This window comes from Helicoverpa armigera, chromosome 12, assembly GCF_030705265.1.
Source record: "Helicoverpa armigera isolate CAAS_96S chromosome 12, ASM3070526v1, whole genome shotgun sequence".
Lineage (NCBI taxonomy): Eukaryota > Metazoa > Arthropoda > Insecta > Lepidoptera > Noctuidae > Helicoverpa > Helicoverpa armigera.
In genome coordinates, this window is record NC_087131.1 from 5813385 (window position 1) to 5833619 (window position 20235).

General features: G+C 39.2%; 1 protein-coding gene across 1 annotated transcript; it reads right to left on the minus strand.

Annotated features, from left to right (window-relative positions):
* Positions 1 to 457: 457 nt before the first annotated feature.
* LOC110374162 (zinc finger SWIM domain-containing protein 8 homolog) lies at positions 458 to 20088 on the minus strand. The gene is made up of 28 exons (XM_064037260.1): positions 20076 to 20088; positions 19098 to 19370; positions 17963 to 18211; positions 17550 to 17716; positions 16757 to 17067; positions 16367 to 16562; positions 16114 to 16242; positions 15769 to 15876; positions 15374 to 15643; positions 15086 to 15235; positions 14922 to 15006; positions 14577 to 14791; positions 14118 to 14417; positions 13287 to 13504; positions 13112 to 13205; positions 12844 to 13035; positions 12413 to 12580; positions 11622 to 11983; positions 11138 to 11305; positions 10774 to 10886; positions 10603 to 10700; positions 9986 to 10163; positions 9205 to 9410; positions 8513 to 8940; positions 8157 to 8441; positions 7639 to 7872; positions 6903 to 7052; positions 458 to 6411 (listed from the first exon to the last, which is right to left on the minus strand). The coding sequence occupies exons 1-28, from the start codon at positions 20086 to 20088 to the stop codon at positions 6345 to 6347; spliced, it is 5427 nt and encodes a 1808-aa protein (XP_063893330.1). The 3' UTR covers positions 458 to 6344.
* Positions 20089 to 20235: the final 147 nt, after the last annotated feature.

The following is a 20235-nucleotide window of genomic DNA, read 5'->3' on the forward strand; positions in this document are numbered from 1 at the left end:
ACAACGTTCGCCAACGTTCGCCCAGCGGAATCTGTTTTTGGTGAATTTCTCCACAATGGCTGCATACACAAATTTTTATTTACCATACACAATTATAGGACGTCTTACACTAATTATCTGCATAATTAAAATCTTTAAATTCAACAACATTCCGCTGCGCGAACGCACACAGCTCACTAATGTCTCAAAATGTCAAAGGTCTAATACTAAGATAAATTACCTCGTGTTAGCTAAATGTGTAATCTATAGAGGTAGTCATATTGACTTCCGTTTATAATAAGATTTTGCTTATCAGTATGTATTATTGGCTTCAGTACCTATTGCTTATTCGAGGTGTATCTCTCTATAGAAATAGGAAATCCTTGAGATAGAATATTTGAGTATAACGTTTATAGAACTAGAATAAACTAAATAATATAACAAAATACGGGCGAAATTTCTTTAAAATAAAACACAATTTTCTTAATATAGATAAGTATATTGAATAATTAAATAATATTACTTCAAATATGTTGCCAAAAAAGACTTAGGTATAGTGTAATCGTAAAAGTAATAATAAAACGTTCAAGAGGTCAAAATATTTCGAGTTTGAGTAGAAACATACATTTTAAGTGGGATGATATTGCAATTAGGTTTAATGTACCGAATATCGAAAACGTTGTGGGTTGACATGCAACCAGCTAACTTCAGAGCAGAACTTGTCATCACAAAGTGTTCATATAATTCGTTTGCATGAGAAGTGACAACGTGTGGAAGAGTTGACACGGACAAACCAGAAGTCGTGCAAAACAGTCTATCATTTTACTAATTAATATTAACTATACTTTTATAATTACAACCATTTGCGACAACGGAGCAAAATGTCTAGTGCTATATATTTAATAAATACTATATGTATGGGCACTTTCTATAAGTAAACAGGATGCCATAAAACAATTTGTTCCAAATCACAAAAGGAATAACTAAGTAAATGTTAACCAGATCAAACGTACAGTACATGATAACAGTATCGTTTTTAGACACCCTGGATTACATTTAAGACTCCACTTTCGACTATTTCAATGTTCTTGTCAGTCTTACGTCCTGCAAGTAAACATGGCGGACAGTTTTAAACGATCGTGGCACAAAAAATTAAACAGTTCGTTTGATATTTACGCAAAGAATGCAATAATGTAATACGAGCTGAAAAATATTTAACGGATACGTAAGTGTTTACTGTTTCCTATGCACTGTTCCTCCGTGTGTTGCACTTAAAAAGTGTAACGACAAAACAAGAAATGTCACTGTGAAACTACGATAACACCATACTCGTTCTTACACTTGTTGTTGATTTATTTATTTATCGATAAAATGATAAGTGCAACAACCGGTATGACTTTCACTAAAACTCTTATGATAGTCGAAATTATTTAAGTAAGTACTTTTAACCCGTTAATGTCAAACGTAGACGTTCTTTGTTTTGCAACTACACTCTTCAAGTAAGTAAATATGCGATATGAACAATAAAAATATCATCATTATATAAATTTATTACGTACACTAATAAGTAGCCATTCGAACTCTGTAAATGGTTAAATACTTTAATAGGCGGAGACACCACACTTACAAAGTGCAATAATTAAACTACAAATCCAGATGTATAAAATAATTATGCATCTTCGATTTAGAACTAAACAAACTTGCTAGACTGTTATTCTCAATACCACTAACTGACTTGTGATGTGACGTAGTTCGACATGCATACATTGCCATGAGTATTAAAGAACAAAACTCAGTACAACTGTTGCAGCTAACGACCCATTGCCCACGATCCTGAATTAACAATATGCTCTAGTAGTCGTGCCCTACCAATCTAAAGATGCAGACCAATATTGTGGAAAAGACATACGATTTCCTCTACATCTAAATCATTACGGTTACATTTATCTGTTCTATTAGATAGAGGCACTGGCGGCTTTACGCCTTCATTTGTTGTTCAACAGACAGAGTCGTCCCAAACCTGGCAGTCGTTCTTAACAGTTCATTCTGCTGTATGTCCAATCCACATTACGCCTATGACTTAGAAGTTAATTTAATATTTGACGCTACAATACAATCTTTGAATTGTGATTTAATAAAATTATGCTCATTTCAGAAGTTGGATACCATTGTTCTGACATTTGCCAGTACAACGTGTCCCAAGTGAAGTACGACTGAACTGATATGTGATACCGATAACTGCAAATCAATGGGATACCGCAACACCTCGCGAACTTGCCTGACACTGGGCGAATTAACTCTATGAACATGCATTAAACGACTAATTAAAATATGCTCCGTACTAACATTCTATATTTACGAAACTAACGATATATTTTATATTTTTTTTTTAGTTTAAATACGCTTTATAGTGTAAAAATAGTTTTCTTGAGACAAAAATGTCAAAGCGCTCCTTAATGCCAATCGCGAAATGAACATGCTTTTAGATAAAACTATACCAGTAAATGTTAATAATGCCCGACGAGCAATATAAGATAACCATTCGGTAATATTGAATTATAAATATGTACGTTGTATTGTTTTTACTTCTTAATAGGAAGATATTATGAAAGAAAGACTACAGTTTTACAGAATTGCAAATAAATTTCTGGACGGCAAATCTCTATGATAACTATGTCTTTCCAAATATCATTATTTATATAATAAATATTAATGTGATTGCGTTAAAAAGAATAGATTTCGTGTAATCGCAACTTAATTGATCCAAAGGTTCACGACATGACGAAGTAGGTATACCTATTCTGATAAATAGAATATAATATTTAACAAAATTATTATGTGAGCCATTGAAGAGACCAACTTGACGTGTTTTAACCTAATGACATTAGATAAACTCTTGATTGCTAGATTTCTAAGTCTGGTAAACGAGGTAGTCAAAATCAAAATAAATAATATGACTGAGTAAATTAACGGACGCGATTGGGAGATTGACTGTTAATATACCTACAGAGAATGTTTATACAAACAAGAATTCCTATTCAGATTTCATAATTGAAACAATTTATGTTTGTATTTCTTTAGTCCTATTTTAGCAGGTATACAGTATCTGAACAAATAAGACGGTACGAAATACTATTCCCTAACGATCACACAAGCGAGACCAAAAACTCAAAGTGCATTATTAACGAGTTGGCAGCGGTAAAACCTTTTGTGCAGAAGATCTAAACATGATTATCAAACTGACAATACTATATTCAGGGAACTCTATACAACCATCCTTCTGAGACATTCTGAACGTTATTTAGAAGACATTAAAATCATAAACCTTAGCTTTGATCCAATTGTTAATTACCTTCAATTTATACTAACTAGCATTCTAAAAATTTACTATCTACTGAATGCTGAAAACATCCACACTTAATGAATGCACATAAACATCTAATTTTATAAAGATATTGAACTAAGCCTACTTGATACTTGAGCTGGCAATAAATTCCATTCCAATGTCAGACCAGTATTCTGTCAATTAACAAATTGCATGTTGTGCAGTAACTTACATAACACTAAAACAAGATTTAAGTAATGTGTTATAACGAGGCCCAAATTGTTATTTCTCTGATTATTTTGTTATTTGAGCAATTTCATACAGTTTTCTGGGAGAATGAACTGAAAACGCGAGATGGGACTATTCGGGACGAGATAATACAAAGCTAAGTAAGTTACATAATTTAAATTCATCAGGAAATATAATCTTACTCCATAAAATTTGCAAAAGGATATTCCGTTTTTTTGTCAATCTTCATTCTTCAAGAAAAAATATTAATGAAATAAATACCAATTCATTAAAATTCCGGGCATTGGCCAATGTGATATCAGTCCTTTAAAAAATAAGACATTGTTATATTATCTGACTGTGGAATGGCAAACGTAATAAACTTAATTATAATGAATTAATTATATATTTATTTGCAAGGTATATAAACTAAATGAATGCCGTAGGTCTTGAAAAGACACTAAAAGTAGCTTTTAGCAATGATACGACCGTCATTTAGAAAGGGATATTTATTTAGGTAGCGGTACTAATTTATTGCCAGCGCATCCATCATAATACATAAATTACATATATTTCGGAGGCTCTCAACGCTACTATGCATTACAATATATTTATAATTATATATATTATAATATATAATGTAATAAAAACGTGTAAATAAAGTTACTATAGTTAATAGAACGTACGTCTACATTTATCTCCGCAAGACGTTATTACTTAACATTCATGAAACTGCAAATTTCGACAAGAGAATATCAAAAATAGTGTATCGACGGTCATCGCCTACATTCTGTCTAATATTCTGTAGTCTAATGACGCTATTTAGGTCACTTGAAACATCTTAAGCCAATTCACATTATAATATGGACTATGGTTTAAAATGAAATTTCGTAATTTTTGCCATAATAGTTAAGAGTCACATCCAAAAACATTGCGATTTATAAATCGACCACAATAATTACTGTTCTAGGATTAACAAGTCTAAAATACATTCAGTAAACAGACAGCATGTATACTGTAGTCGCTTTATTTTGTATAATAGTTCACATAAGTTCATGTAACAATACGTTCTTGAGAGTAGAACCCAACGAAGTAATATAAATAGCGCAATTTATACTTAAACAAATAATCAAACATATACCGTAACACAGTCCTCTACTTCCACATCTACGAAATAGGTAATAACCCACATTACACTAAAAACGGTGAAACGCGTACAATAAATGAGTGACGTACTATTTTCTAAACGCTTACAAAATGATAGAGATCTTCACGATAATCCGCTAAGTGGACACTGATTCATAATTAAGTAAGCAACGCCTTCATTCCTTGATCTTGTTAAGAACTCTTGATATAAATGTCCACGTCAAGCTATGAATAATCCAACGGCAATATTTAGTTCTTCTGATAGGCCGAAACTCAGGGAACTATTAGGTTATATCGATACTATAACTTGGTTAGAGGGGTAAAATGAATCTAAGCAACACATCTCCCTAATATTTTTCCAACAATAGTCAATTCTTCTATATTATCAGATGCCCACCTAGCATGTAGAATTAACTAAAAGCAACAAAATGCTAATCATAACTGAAACAATTCGGCTCAAAATTTGCATTTAAATTATGGTTATAGTTTCCGCTACTGATTAACATTCTTTATTAATTCGTCATCATTTAATACCTTTTACGCGAATGCAGTCATAGGGCACTACTGGCCCCTATGCATAAATAGACATTAAATTCAAACCAAACGTCTTACATTACACTATTCAAAGAAAAGAAAACTAAATGAGCTACAGTTATGAAGTTCCACTGGTTCTCCAAATACGGATCCTCAAAACCACTGACTAGTTAAGTGTGTCAAGAATATTCAAAATTCACGGAAAAGACAAAAAGAAGTTAGAGATGATATTGTGCAATGCTTTATACATTACGCTTGCATTTAGAAGACGAAGTTGTTAACATCATTAGAAGTTACACTGCACACTCTAAAAGAAATACAAATTAAATGTTGCTAAACTCCCCGATAATTAAGTAGCAAAGGTGCAAATATGATTTGTCTTACAATAAAACTTCAATAACAACCAAATCTCAGACTATTTAAAGCACAACCTTCAAATGAGCTTAAACTTGCCTCTCATGTTAGTAACTTGAGTTCAAACAACAATGAAGTATGACTAACGAATGTTCAATAATCTCTTGATATTTACTACGACACGAAAACGGACGCTTCTCGCGGAATTCAAAACGTACTGAAATTATACGACCCATACGAACATTGTACGGGTGTGCCAAAACGTTCAAAAGAATATTAGGAGTTAGCAACATTTTTCTGTGATCATCGATACATTCCGTTTGTGTATATTGAGATCGATTACCCTCAAAGTCGAGTGTTACTATTACTAACAGAGGTTTTCTATCCTTCTCCAGTCGGAATTATATTATTTGTAATTTAAGTTATCCTCACCGCAGAACTTCAGGCGTTCTGCTCTTTCAAGTACCAAGATTTACAAAGCATACATACATATGCCACAGATCTATCAGGAAAACGTCATTTTCTTTTTAATATTACTGGCGTGTATTCCATTATCTAATCTGTAATTATGTTATCACTATGAATCGGAAGAATAGTTTTGGCAATCAGAACGACTTCTGTAACAAGATGACGGCGTGCACATAAATTACAAATAACACAACATGTAATACAGTTAGATATTATGTAGATGGTATACGAGCCGATAACGCGGCCATCGCCTGTGTTGTGACAGTTTGCGCGCGGTACACCGCACTCTACAAACTATCGGCTGCCGACGTCATTTGCCGTTTGTCTGCAGAGCCGCATTCAGCTGCGTCCACAGATCTTTCTTGCAGGATTTTGATCTGAAGATAAATAAATTTTTGTCTCACTTTTCTGTATAAATTTTATTTAAAATATAAGGCTCTTCAGTTTATTGAAATGCTATTCTTGGGAGATTATTCGGGTTATTATTACAGTTTCTTGCATACCGTTTTCAGGAAGACTAATATACACAGCTACCTTGTTTAATTCATTTAAACGCAACCTTTGTTGCCCAAAGCCATTGGTGTACAATACGCAATCCGTACCATTATTTATAAAATGAGCAAAAAAATCACGTTTGTTGTATAGGAGCCCCCGAAAACATTTATTTTATTCTAGTTTTCAGAATACATCATCTGTGAAAATTTCAGCTCTCTAACTATCACGGTTCATGAGATACAGCCTGGTGACAGACGGACGGACGGACGGACAGAGGAGCGAAAACAATAGGGTCCCGTTTTACCCTTTGGGTATGGAACCCTAAAAAAGGAAACAAGAAACAACAGCTTAGATTTAGAAATAAATTACTAACCTGCGCAAGGAAGCAAGCCACTCCTTGAACTGTGTGTTTCCTTCTGGTGTGAGCTGGAAAGCTGTACGAGCCGACAGAACGATGCTCACAAACTCCTCATATTCCACTGTAGTCAAGTGGTACAGCTTCTGATGAATGCATTGAATGTACCTGTGAACATTTAATTTTTTTATGTCGGTAAGTAACTCAGTCATCGCTATTCATAATAAGAGAATCGACGTATGAAAGCAAATTGTATGCCATTCTCTACATGGCATTGGATAATGAGATGTCAAATAGCCACCACAATCTATTTACTTATAATGCTACATTACCTAAGCAGCCAATATAAATTGCACTGTGGCAAAATTCTATGCCATATGTATTTTTTTATGTATGTTCAGCGATTACTCAGACTCTTGGACCAATTTGCAAAATTCCTTTTTTTTTTGATATGGTATACTTTCGTAGTGACCCCATAATGTTTAGGTCATGAACTCACGATGAAGCCTCTAAGAAATCGAGGGTAAACTTCTAAGAATTTGTAGGCTTACGTAGAGTAAAATATTAACACTATGGTTATATCTAAAAACATAATAAAAGGTCAGCTTCACGACCTGATGATGGAAATAAGAGAAATTTGAGGGAGCTTCGCAACGTTATGCACAAAAAATATGTCAAGGATCCGTAATATTATGTACAAAATATCGGTCAGATTATTGTAGGTAAGCGAGCAGCCTGGACATGTAAGACTTACATCTGCTGGCACTTCTGCACGAGCGGCGCCAGCGTGCCGCGCAGGTGCTGCATGACGAGGTGGTGCGGGCCGCCGCGCGCCAGCCAGTGCGCCGACTCCACGCACAGCTCGTACAGCACGAACGGCGACACCACCGAGTTCACCGCGCACACGCAGAACTGGTGCAGGTACTGAGCTCCCAGCCGCTTTGAGATGCGGAGCAGCCATTTTACGTGCTCGCCGTATGGTGGGTTTCTGTTAATAATAATGAAGCTTTATTTAAACCATTTTCTTGAATGTAGTAAATTAAAAAAAAAGTTGTGGTGGCCTCTAGGGTAAAGAGCCAACGTCTCAAGCATTAGTACGTCATGTAGTCCCGGAAAGGTTTGCCCGGATAACGGGGTTGACTAGGTCAGATAGGAGCTCCTTGTAAAACACTGGTACTCAGCTGAATCCGGTTAGACCGGAAACCAACGCCAACATATGTAGTTGGGAAAAGGCTCGGGAAGCGGACGGTGTTGAATTTAGGAAATACATACCTGCCAAACTTATTCTGTGGGCGATCATCATGTACCCGACGGGCTTGTGTCTCTAGGGCCAACATGCCTACTCGATACGCCGCTAACAGTCTACGCAACTGCGTCTGATTAACGGCGGGGGCGGGGGCCGCGCCGTTGGGCGGGGCTCCATTGCCTACGCCCACATTTGGGGCGGGGCCTACTCCGTTCACGTTGCCCACGTTCACGCCGGGAGCGCCTGATACTCCGGGAACTGGCACTATCTGTTGTGGAGCTGGCATCGGAGGAGGAATCGGCGCTGGATGCTAAAAAAGTTTGACTTTAGAAACGATTCTTTTGATGCAAAGCACCGCGAACTTGAAGATAGAGATACTTACAACTTGATGCACAGTCGCATTGACTTGTATAGTCTGTGGATGCGCAACATGTTGCGGCATCGGCGGGTGTGGCGCGAGTCCCGGATGCTGCATCGGTTGATGCTGAGGATGCGGCATCGGCTGTGTATGCTGTAACGGTTGAGGATGTTGCTGCAACGGCGGATGTTGTTGTAACGGCGGATGTTGAGGCAATTGCTGATGTTGGGGGATCGGTGGATGTTGGGGGATCGGCGGGTGCTGTTGCAGCGGAGGATGCTGTTGGAGCGGCGGATGTTGTTGTAGTGGCGGGTGTTGTTGCAGCGGGGGTGTTGTTGATGCTGGGGGTGTTGTTGCAGTTGCGGCGCTCCCGGCGGTGCCACGATGCCGCGGACGAAATACGGCGGCAGCGCATACTGTGGTGGCGGATGCGGTGGGCCCGTTCCAGCGTACTGTAAATAAATAAAAAATAATAATGAATCATTTCTTTTCTGAATCTTATGTCATTATCATCTCCCGAGCCTTTTCCCAACTATGTTGGGGTCGGCTTCCAGTCTAACCGGATGTAGCTGAGTATTAGTGTTTTCTGAATCTAAAGTGTTAGGTTGTTTTTAGGGGTATGTCGTTCTGCATAATTAGCTCGAAAGCTTTAATAACCAGCTTGATAATTGTCTCTTTATTAGATATACATAGATTTCAAATTGTTATATACTGACCGGCAGCTGGTATATAGCGGGCGGGTACGGATGGTAGGTGAAGGGGTACGGTATGGGATAGGGCACGGGGACTGCGAGGGGCGGCGGCTGCGCCCTGTACTGTGGCTCGTCCAACAGCGGCTCTGATTCCTCGTTAGCTTGACGTAGATACAACTCGTGCCAGTAGCGGGCCACTGTGTATAGTACTTCGGGGTACACGCCGCCACCTGTGAATAACAGTAAATTTAAGTTAGTTGATACACTTATAGACACATTGTAATTAAAATCAAGTGGTAGAAAGACTTGGGTCTCATAAATTATGAGTAGTTCTGCTTACGAGCAGCAATTATTATTTACACGCCTCATAGGAAAAAATTACCATCCGTTAGCACAACAAACAGCTTTATGTTAGTACTAGCTGGTGCCCGCGACTTCGTCTGCGCAGGTTTAGTATTTCGAACAATATGTTTACAAATTGTAGCCTATGTGTTATTCTGATGTATAAGCTATATTATTGTAAAGTTTCATTAAAATCTATTCAGTAGTTTTTGCGTGAAAGAGTAACAAACATCCATACATCCATACATACAAACTTTCAAGTTTATAATATTAGTAGGATAAATCATGCATATACGCTCCCCAACTATAACATATACCAGCAATATAATTTAGCTTTTCAACATATACCAGCAGCAGTGACGTCAAAATCTTCAATGTGCGCCTCTTTTCTGTTTGTTGCAAGTTTCCCGTCCTACTTTAACTGTTACACCTTACTTATTAATTCCTCAACAGTTTTTCGTACCTTTAGCAGCAGCTTCAACAGTGAGGCAAGCTCGTTCTAACATAGCGTCGCTCTGTTCCTTGCACTGCAGTACAGCGCGTTGTATCTCGTTGTAGTTGAGAGCGTGAGCGTGAGGTAAGACTGACAACGCTAACTCGGCGGCAGCCCGGACTGTGGGTACGTCACGACCGGAGGACGCCTGTACAAAAGCAACACAAGTTTGAAAAGTCACTATACAAACAAACAACAGAACAAAAATCTGGGCTGCTAACCGTTTTAAGAAGTATTTTTTATTTTTTTTAATGATGGCAAAAATCATCAAATAATCCCGCTGTGGGTTAGCAGCGGTGAGGGAGTGTCAGACTTTTACTGACTAAAAATCCATCATGTTCCGTCGTAGGCCTTTTATGTACCAAGGCCGCGGTAACTCTTTCAAACAATGTCGTAGCGACGGCGGGCCTTGGCCCTGTTGGGCCCCACTGGTTTAAGAAGTATCAAAGCTTGTTTATCTTTCAAGTGCACAAAGTTATAAATTTAGGAAGTGGGTGAAACCGCAGGGGACAGCTAGTGTTCAATAAAAATGGTTCAAGCATAAAGATTATAAAGTATAAGATCATAGAGGTTGGTCTTCAACTTACCTTATCCGCAATGCTGGCAGCTTCGGGAGGTGTCAAATGACCTTCCCATGCGTCGATCAAGAATAAGATAGCAGGCGCGCCAATATCCATAGCTTGACCTACAAACAACAACCAACATGTAAATAAACAAACATTTGCACAAATCTTAAGCTTGTTTTGTATAATACTTGCCTGTGATCCAACTAACGTGTGATGAATAGGTACGGCTGAGCCAATTAGCGCTCACACAGTTGTGTAAGCCGAGAGCGTAAAGTCCCAATTGGAAAGCCGCCATGTGTAGTCCTCTGAAAAAATCACAATTGAAACTAGGATTTTTTGCAAAGCCTAAAGCGCTTTGTACACAGAGCAACTTTAGTTGAGGAAATGTACATACTAATTGAAAGTGTGGCTTCAAAACGGACCTTATTTCAACGTCATAATCTGTCATTTTTTAGACAAGAGTTCAACAGAAGTTTAAAAGTTTTTGTGGTACGACGGTTAGTTACCAATTGCTGCAATAGTTGCCCCATTTTCATACTTCATCTTTAGTGCTTACCTATGCGGTCCATGATGTTCCCTAGCACACGACGGCTGAGTGAACAGGCTTGTACTTGAAGAGCCGCCGGCTTTGAACAGCACGGACTTAGCCAACTCGAACATAAAGTGAGCAGACGCTTCAGAGGGTTGATTCGGCACTGAAGGGTATAGGCGCTTGCCTTTGTATCTACAAAAAATTAAACAAATGTTTTTAACTATGATCAGTTTTCTTCAAAAGTCAAAGAAATCAATTGATTATTATATTTCTTAAATAGATAATTACCTATATATTTGTCCAATATTTTATGGCAGATTATTTTTATTATAATTAGTACTCATACATATGGCAGAAATAAGAAGAACTCACTTGGAAGTTGGCTACTAGTGAAAATATACAAAAAATCACAACTAAAGATGCGTGAGGCATCAAAAGGCTGACTTTAGAAGGAAAACTTCACTAAAGTGATCTAACTGAAATTCAAAGCACAAAAAGTGATAATAACCTGGAATCCTTCGCCCTGGAGATGGGCGGGTGCGAGGAGGAAGCATGTGGCGTCGGATGCGGCGTGTGCGTCGTATGCGATGCATGCGTCGTATGCGACGCGTGCGATACGTGCGACGCATGGGACGCGTGCGATGTATGCGACGCGTGCGATGCGTGCGACGCATGTGATACGTGCGACGCATGCGATGCGTGCGATACGTGCGACGCATGCGACGCGTGTGACGCGTGGGATCCGTGCGATGCGTGCGACGAATGCGCGGGAGGCGAGGCGCCGCCCTCGGACACCACCAGACGCTCCATGTCCCCGCTCAGGCTCGCCGTCTGTGCTCGCCACTCATTCGACCCGCATTGCGTGCTCATCTACAGACGTCACATAGTAATTAGTATAGCGGACAACAATATTACATTTACAAGTGTGCAAGCGTTTTATGTGTGAACTGTTTATACGACTACAAAGCTTTATTGACACAATTAAAATAAATTGGTGCACTCATTTTTGGTTTCAAGACGTCTATCATATTGAATATCAATATCAAAATAAGTCAGAATAGGTACTGTAGAGAGCATTGTTCTCAAAATTTAGTTATCCACTTATCAAAAAGAGACAGTAGAGAACAGAAAATAATATTAAAATTTTTTGCTTCACATGAAATGCGAGCGTAACATTGTGTATAGTGTCGGATGCTACTGAGCAACATTTAGAATAATTGATCTACAAAAAGCATCAGCTTTGCACACTATATCAGTTATAACACTACATCAGTTCCATAGCAGTAAAGTATAAGGTACCTGCGAAGGTGTGGCGCTGCTACAGTGCGGCGGGCTGGGGTGCGCGTGAGCATTGTACGCGGGATGCGCGGACACGTCGGCGCGGTACGCGGCCAGGCGCGGGTTGTTCATGTAGTACAAGCTCACCATCGGACTCTTCGTCAACTGGTGGATTTCGCGGTCTAGAAGCTGTGTACAACAAATATGGATATGTGTTAAATTATCATAATGAATAATGCAATTATTATAAATTGTGAACAACAGATTTGCGAAGTGTACACAATTATTTACTTGCATTTAATTACTATAAAAGTACGACATAAGAATACAGTGTAATTTTAATTTACTATATTTTAAGATTGAGTATTATATGACAACTTGATTGAGTAACTATAGTTCATATAAATGAGTGTACATATCATATACATAACTGAGTACAGTAAAGCGCTTACTTTATTCATAATCCTGGCCAGTTTGACCGGATCGTCCTTATAGAAGGACAATAGAGTGAGAGACAGCTCTCCTCGTTGCCTTCTTGTTCCCTCACAAAGAAGAGGATGTTCTGCCTCAGACACATTCGCCTTCAGTCCTAAAGCTGCAACGGCTGCTTCGAACCCTAAGGTTTCATCGTTTGGCGATCTTGCCTAAGGAACAAATATTCAAAGATTAGTATGCTCTAATTTGGGTCCAATGTCATTGAATTATTTAGAGAACACTTACAGGATGTTTATTCTCTTTATCAGTAGCTGATAAAACGAGAACATCGAAAAGGAAGCTCGCCAGTGCAATCGGTAATAGAGCAGGTCCGCGGTTCCTATAGAATAGCATGAATTTAATAATTTAGGTAAAATACACAACAATTTACGCACATGACATAGCATTAGGACATTCTTACCTCAAAGTACCGTCACGCAGTTGCTCAGCCTTCTCGCGAGCTAAAGCCAACTGTTCGGCCCCTGTAGGCAGCTTCTTTAGAAGAGCAACCAATTCCGTCTCTTGGTTGTTCAGTTTTACTTCCAAAGCTTTAGTACTCGCCGGCGGACGAGCCATCTCGAGCGCAAATAGACCTATGCGGAACGCAAGCTCGTGATGTTCGCTGAATTCTGCTAGAACCTAGAAAACGGCGTAAAGATGATAATATTATCAAGAGTTTCAATGAGTTAGCTTATATTGTGGTCTTAGGTATCTTATGAGGAAAGTATTTGGGGCTCTACCACGAACTTTTAAAATTATTTAAGGACCATCCACTTTGGCACTTAAGATTAACCTTTTGACCTGAAAAAACCTTAAACTCAATTTTACACGAATTAGCAGCACAAAACAAGTAAGAGTTCATGGTAATTTTCCCCCTGAAATGTACTCACAGTGCCGAGGAAGGCGCACTTCGATAGCGTGGCAGAAGCGAGACATAAGAGGCGATGCGTGGCCAGTCTAGGGCTGATCGTATGCCGCGGTCTGGGCCGGCTGGGATCGTACGGGCCGCGCTGCTGTCCGCTCGGGGCGGCCGGCCGCGCCACCGTCTAAACGGGTACAAGTTTTAGGAAAGAGAAAACCTTTTCGTTGGGTACTCACGGTGCAATTTGCGAGCGTGGACGACACACACAAGAGGCAGTGCTAGGCAGCGCACAGTCTAGGACTGAGCGTTTTTTGTTGTCGATCGGATCCAGCAGGTTCGTTGACGTCACAGAATCATTCCGGAGCAGTGAACATGGGAGGTGTTACTCACGGTGCAGAGGAAGGCGCACTTGGCGAGCGTGGCGGAGGCGAGGCAGGAGAGGCGGTGCGAGGCGGCGCACAGGCGCGGGCTGGGCGTGTGGCGGCGGCGCGGGCGGCGCGGGTCCAGCGCGGGCAGCAGCGGCGCGGCGCCCAGCGCGGGCGGGCGCGCCAGCAGCTCGCGCGCCAGCCGCGCGCCCAGCGCGCACGCGTCGCGCGCGTGCCCGTGCGCGTGCAGCCCCTCCGCGCGCGCGAACGAGCCCTCCCAGCCGCACGCCCAGCCGCCCGCGCATCCACTGCCGGACGCGATCGCCTAAGGAAAACACACGGTCAAACTGGCTACTTCAGCTGTCACTTCTGATTATCCATCCTCTGTAAAGGTATCACTAAAAGTCACACTGTAAGTAGAACATCATTAACCTAAGCAGGTTTATTTATCTAACATTGTCTTATTATCAAACGTGAAACTTACAACACCAGAGCCGGAGCTGGTCCCCTCTCCCGAGACAGCGCGCCTGGCGGCCGCCGTGTCGTAGAAGTACAGGTTACAGTCGTCATCCGACACCGATTCGTCATTGGACACGCGCCGCTGAGCATCGTCAGACGAAATGGGAGGAGAGCTAGACTCCTGAGAATCCGTGTCTCCACCGCTCTGCTGAAGAATCTCCTCTTCGTTCTCACAGAAACCTAGATAAATAAGTTAACTTTTGTGTAGTAAAATTGCAAACAATCACTATGTATTATAATTACATTGAGTTACAGTTAGCAATGAGTATATGAGGCAGCAGAACAACATAAAGAAAAGTACATAAGTTACCTTCAGAAGAGACACTCGAGTGGTTTCCATCGCTTGGTCCTGAATCACGCGGAGGATCACTTGGTCCTTCCTCAGAGCCACAAGGCTACATAACAACATTTACATTAAAATTTTCAATAAAAGAACAATATTATACGCTTTGTATATCTAGTATTACACAATACCTGATTTGAGGGTCCAGGAACAGCTAAGTCCACATTTATATGACTATTCCTATGAATAGTAGTACGGTGTCCTAGCAGTGAAGGATCGGGATTTGTTAGCCTATAGCTCAATGACATCTCGTTATTCAACACTGCTTTAGACGAATTTACCTGAAACACTCTCGTAATTACACAAAGAAACCACTGTGCATTTAAACAACAGCCTTATGTGGTGTGCGGCAACCACGGTATTTTACGCTTTTCAACCGCAAAGCATTTTACATTAACACCTTAGTAAAACCCACATACCTGATGTACACTATCGTTCTGTTTATCAGCATGTCTAAAGATAGTGAAAGGGCTGTGGTACAGCGGGTTCAAGTCTTTAGTGTAGGTCACCCCGGGTATCTGATAGTCATCCCACTCTAAGAAGCAAGCTTCCATAGCTGGGTGGAACCCTGGGAACACTTCGTTCTCGCTGATACCGTTGATGTAAGGAGAATGAGAATGCGATCGCGACGCATGTCTAGCGTGCGAAGACGAACTTGTAGTTATATGGGTATTGCGATTCTTCGCCACCTGTTAAAAAATAAACTAATATTTAAGAAAAATGTTGGTTGAAGAAAAAGTTGTAGCAACAACTCTTTGCCTACTCAACTTCAAAGTTCCTCCCTATTAAATTAAGTACATTACTTCAGTCTTACCTTATCAAGTACTTTCATGTGCCATTGGGCAAATTGTTCGTGAAGCGTATCACGCTCGTGAGGCGCCAAGGCCGGGTTCAAAGCGGCGAGACGCCACAAGACGACGACCTGTTACAGAAACAACAGGTTCCTATAAAGTCTCAGTTAGTTGTTTAATAGTTAAGGCTATCTGCCAGAGAATGACTGCTTATAAATTCTGCCAGATATTGCTACCCGAGACCTGTGACATTAAGTTATAGATAGCCCGTCCAAATAAGTTCCTCCTAGGCTGTCAGAGACTTTATCAGCAACTTGTAAAACTGGCCATAAACTTCTAGGTATATGATCTACAATAAGTATAGTTACCTCATCACAAAGAGAGGAGCAAGCATGCTGTGCAGCAGAATTGCCTCCACTGCCGCCGTGCTTACCACCGCCGCCGTTGCTGCCCCAAGCCACTAGGGCTGCCTTTGTCGTGTACCACCACACTATAATCTGCAGAAAAACAAACGACTGTTTCTTCAACCATACAAAAAGATGACGCCTTTGTATATTTTCGGATTATTATAAACTGTAATTTTTGGTAAGAAACGTTGAATTTCATCCCTTAGCCCCTTACCTGTTCACATGCCATGACCTCTTCAGTTATGATTTCCAGAAGGGGTATAGCATTTCTATCGTTCCTCTTGAACATCTCTCTGACGATGGAGAGCAAGTTCCACATGCCCTCTGGCTCCCTGCCACGTAGCGGTCTCAACAGTGACGACCATTCCGCCGCAGCAGGGGGCGCGCTTGTACTTAGATAGTTGACATCGCTGCAGAAACGTTAAAAACATGAATAAAACGATTTTGTGTGGATTACTGATAATCCACACAGTTTCAAAATAAAAAATTGCAATTTCATGAAAAGTAATGGGGTGTGAAATCAAAATAAACTTGTGTATTTGAATCTTGAAAGAGGAAATCAATAACTTCAACAATTTTATTTGAAAAATGCATTCGACATTACCTAAAGACAATAGGCGTTGGGACGCAAAATTTGACTAAGATCTTGTTGATGTTGTTGTGCAATGTCTTCTCATCAAGGAACCAGGAGGTATATTCGTAGGCCGAAGCGCCCGCAGTCGGATCCGGTGCACCACATGTGGTGTTTATGGAGTTCGGCTGTGCCGACAACAGTTCGTCCAGTATACGTTGCGCTGTTGGCAAGACTTGCCGAGGCAACTCCGATATCAAGTACTGTGCAAACTTCTGCAGTTGGTCTCTTCGCAAACGCTGCAGAGATTCCGACACAGGTGCTCTGAGGCATACTTGAGTTGGCTGGAAGGGATTAACCGCAATTAACATACAAGTTTAATTAATTGATACGTAATAAATATAGAACTTAAGTCACTTTTATAAATAGATGTTTATTCATGCAAGGAATTCAGACTCGTGAAGTTTACTGAAGAGTCACTTCAAATGCAACTGACTCATATATACTTTTAGAATTACTAGCTCTTTAGCTAGGGCAGAGTATTTTAATAATTCATTTAGAATCTCAAGTGTAATACACAATGCTTTTGAAGCACTTTTATAAATAAATTATCTAGTTGCAAGTTGAGCCAGTAATTTCAAAACCAATATCAAATTAAAATAGAACATTGCACTTTACGAACATCAAATCAATGAGATTCAGCCACCAAAACACCATTTTCTATGTCTCAGAATCAGAAACTTCACAATTCCTTCTAAGACTCTAATTAACAAGAAACTGTTAACAAACGAAACATCAAAATATGTCTGCACTCATTATTACTTACAAGATGTATCCTGTACAGGCACACAGCTACAATATGAGAGCACCAATGCGCCGTTGAGGAGCAGGTGCAGTTACAAGACGATATTCTTTGTCTGTCAAACGTGACAGCAACATTGAACTGAGCCCGCGGCATGCTTAGAACAACCACTGTTGCAGACAAGTGAAAACCTACGAAGATAAGCAAGGTTATGTACATCTGTATCTAAGGAGACACTCTTTAATAAAATACTCAATTTCATTTTGTTTTATTTATTTCTATTATGTATGTACTTTAAACAATCAAAATAATATTCAAGTCAACTTTATTTGAATAAAATAGAGAGTGGAATTTTTAGGTAGTTACAATATCTGTAAATTAAGGAAAATGCAAATTCCAGTGTCTATTTATATAGCCATCAAGATCAGAAAACTAACCAATTTGTAGAACGTCTTTCACTGCTCTATCTCTGAACAGGTGTTCTCCTTTCTGAAACTCATCAGCTGAGCCATTTGCAAGGCAGGAGTACAACCTGATGTCATCTTCACTGTCTGGGAAACTCCAGAAAGCAATCTGGAGTTGCAGTTGCTCCGGTACCGGTGGATAGACATGTTCAACTAATTCAAATGGTATGTGAGATGCTACACATTTTGCTGCTAGTTCACTTAGTGTTGAAACTGTCTTTTCTGTAAAGTTTAATTTATATTGTTTCATGTAACTACCGTAATTCTGTATCGCCACGCTATAATACATATTATAATAAAAGAAAAAGTATATTAGTATCTGAAAACAAACTTAAAATAATCAATTCTTTAAAATAATTTGTTGGCCTACAATATTAATACTATGGTACAACAATATTGAAAAAATAATAATATTATAATTACATATTAGGTATGTAAGTATATTATCTAAAACAAATTAATGTGTTTATGATTTATTGTATGTAATTTTAATTATAATCAAAGAATTGTACAATAATACATAATAAAATATGCATAATAACCTATTTAAATAAATAATTAGCTTTAGCTGCATATTTAGCTGCTATTCTCATTTGTTTTGAAATGTATTCTTTGTTATTCCAAAATATGTTACACAAAATCAATACATTTTCTTCCATTTTAGAACTTTACTATCTGATATTGGAATATCACTCATGTATTATTACATAAACACATATTATCCACCTACAAACCTCAGTGAAAGTTAGAAAGTTGCCCAGAACCAAAATATTCCATTCACTTTGGATCAATACTCAGAAGGATCCTGATGCAGTAAAAAATGCAAGGATTTGAAACCTAAGGTATATCACTGTACTGTTCACTCCAAAGGTAAATGACTTTTAGCACCTGTTCTTTGTATCACTGAACACAATGTATATTCAATTACTACCTATAGATCATGACATCCAAAGTATTTACTGAAAATATGAGCGAAATAAAGCTACTTATACAATTCATGACATAAAATTAACATAATATCGCCTGTAAATGCATGATTCGTCAACAAATGTTAAACACTGTCATCATTTCGTTAGTTCGAAACAAAGAATCAGCTGTATAGAGTTACCTTGAATATTCTTTTTAGTTGATCGGGATCCAAATGAGTTCTGAAGATTTGGACGCCGCCATCCTCGCCAATTGTTGCATAGGCTCTCGGGCTCTGAACTCCAGCTACACAGGGAATCTTCCTCGAACCGTTCAGAATCCTCAAAACTAAAATGGTCAGCCTCCTCCCAGTCGAGTAAGGGAGACCCCACATCGACTGGGGCGGCTTGTCGGCCCCCTTTGCCATTATTATTTGATGCCCCCGCCACGTTAATGAGATTTATTGAAATAATCCCTCAAGAAAATTCGCTGGAACACTTCAGCGATCTACCACAAGGGGGTATCCACGGTCACTGAATTAACATAACTCTTTCGTTTTTTGAAGATATTATGTCACTAGATAAAAAAATTCAAAAGGAGAATACAATGAAACAAAATACATCACAGAATGTAAAACTTTCTAGTTTGAAATCAAACGATATATATAAATCCCCATCAGCACAATAACAAATATGGCCGAACAACGTCCCATAGTCTCTACATCTATCTATAACTATCTATGTATCTATACCCTACGTACGAGTACATAAATATAGATTTTATACATACAATACAAATCGACTATTGGAAAAATCAATAATCGAATAGTAAGAAAGTTAACTGTTGAAAAAACTATTCGATGTAAAATCTACTTTGAAAAGCCAACACGTTTTAATCCAAATAATGTATTACTATCGTATTTATTTGTAGCATGACTGTTTTTTGGCACAGTATATTGGAGAATCCATGTCCTGTTATACCTATAGTTTCGTATGCTTAGTCAGCCAGAATATTTAAACAAAAGGCAAAAATGTTAAGCTGGTTAGCCTTGAACCATTTTGCATGTCCAGTTCGTGAAACTAGTGCATCATCAGGTTCCCATTGTAAGATTTGCCTTTGACGACCACTGAACTGGTACTTTGTAAGGCGCCCCCTAGACATCTAAAATAATTTATCAAACATAACTCCCTCATTTCTAAGAATGTAAAATATTGTAAGCCGTTTTGTATGGCAGGTATGGTGAGGTGACTGCAGAGTGCTTGCAATTTTTTTTTGCATGATTGGAAGAATAATTTCAATAAATATTTCAGCCAAAAAATAAGTGCATTCTAAAAATCGAC

Bases quoted from the DNA above. Each gene is read 5' to 3' on its own strand.
- LOC110374162 (XM_064037260.1), bottom strand. The intron at 8,442-8,512 runs GTAAGTATCTCT...CAAACTTTTTTA, and splicing joins ATGCGACTGTGCATCAAGTT to GCATCCAGCGCCGATTCCTC. The intron at 6,412-6,902 runs GTTAGTAATTTA...ATTTATCTTCAG, and splicing joins TGGCTTGCTTCCTTGCGCAG to ATCAAAATCCTGCAAGAAAG.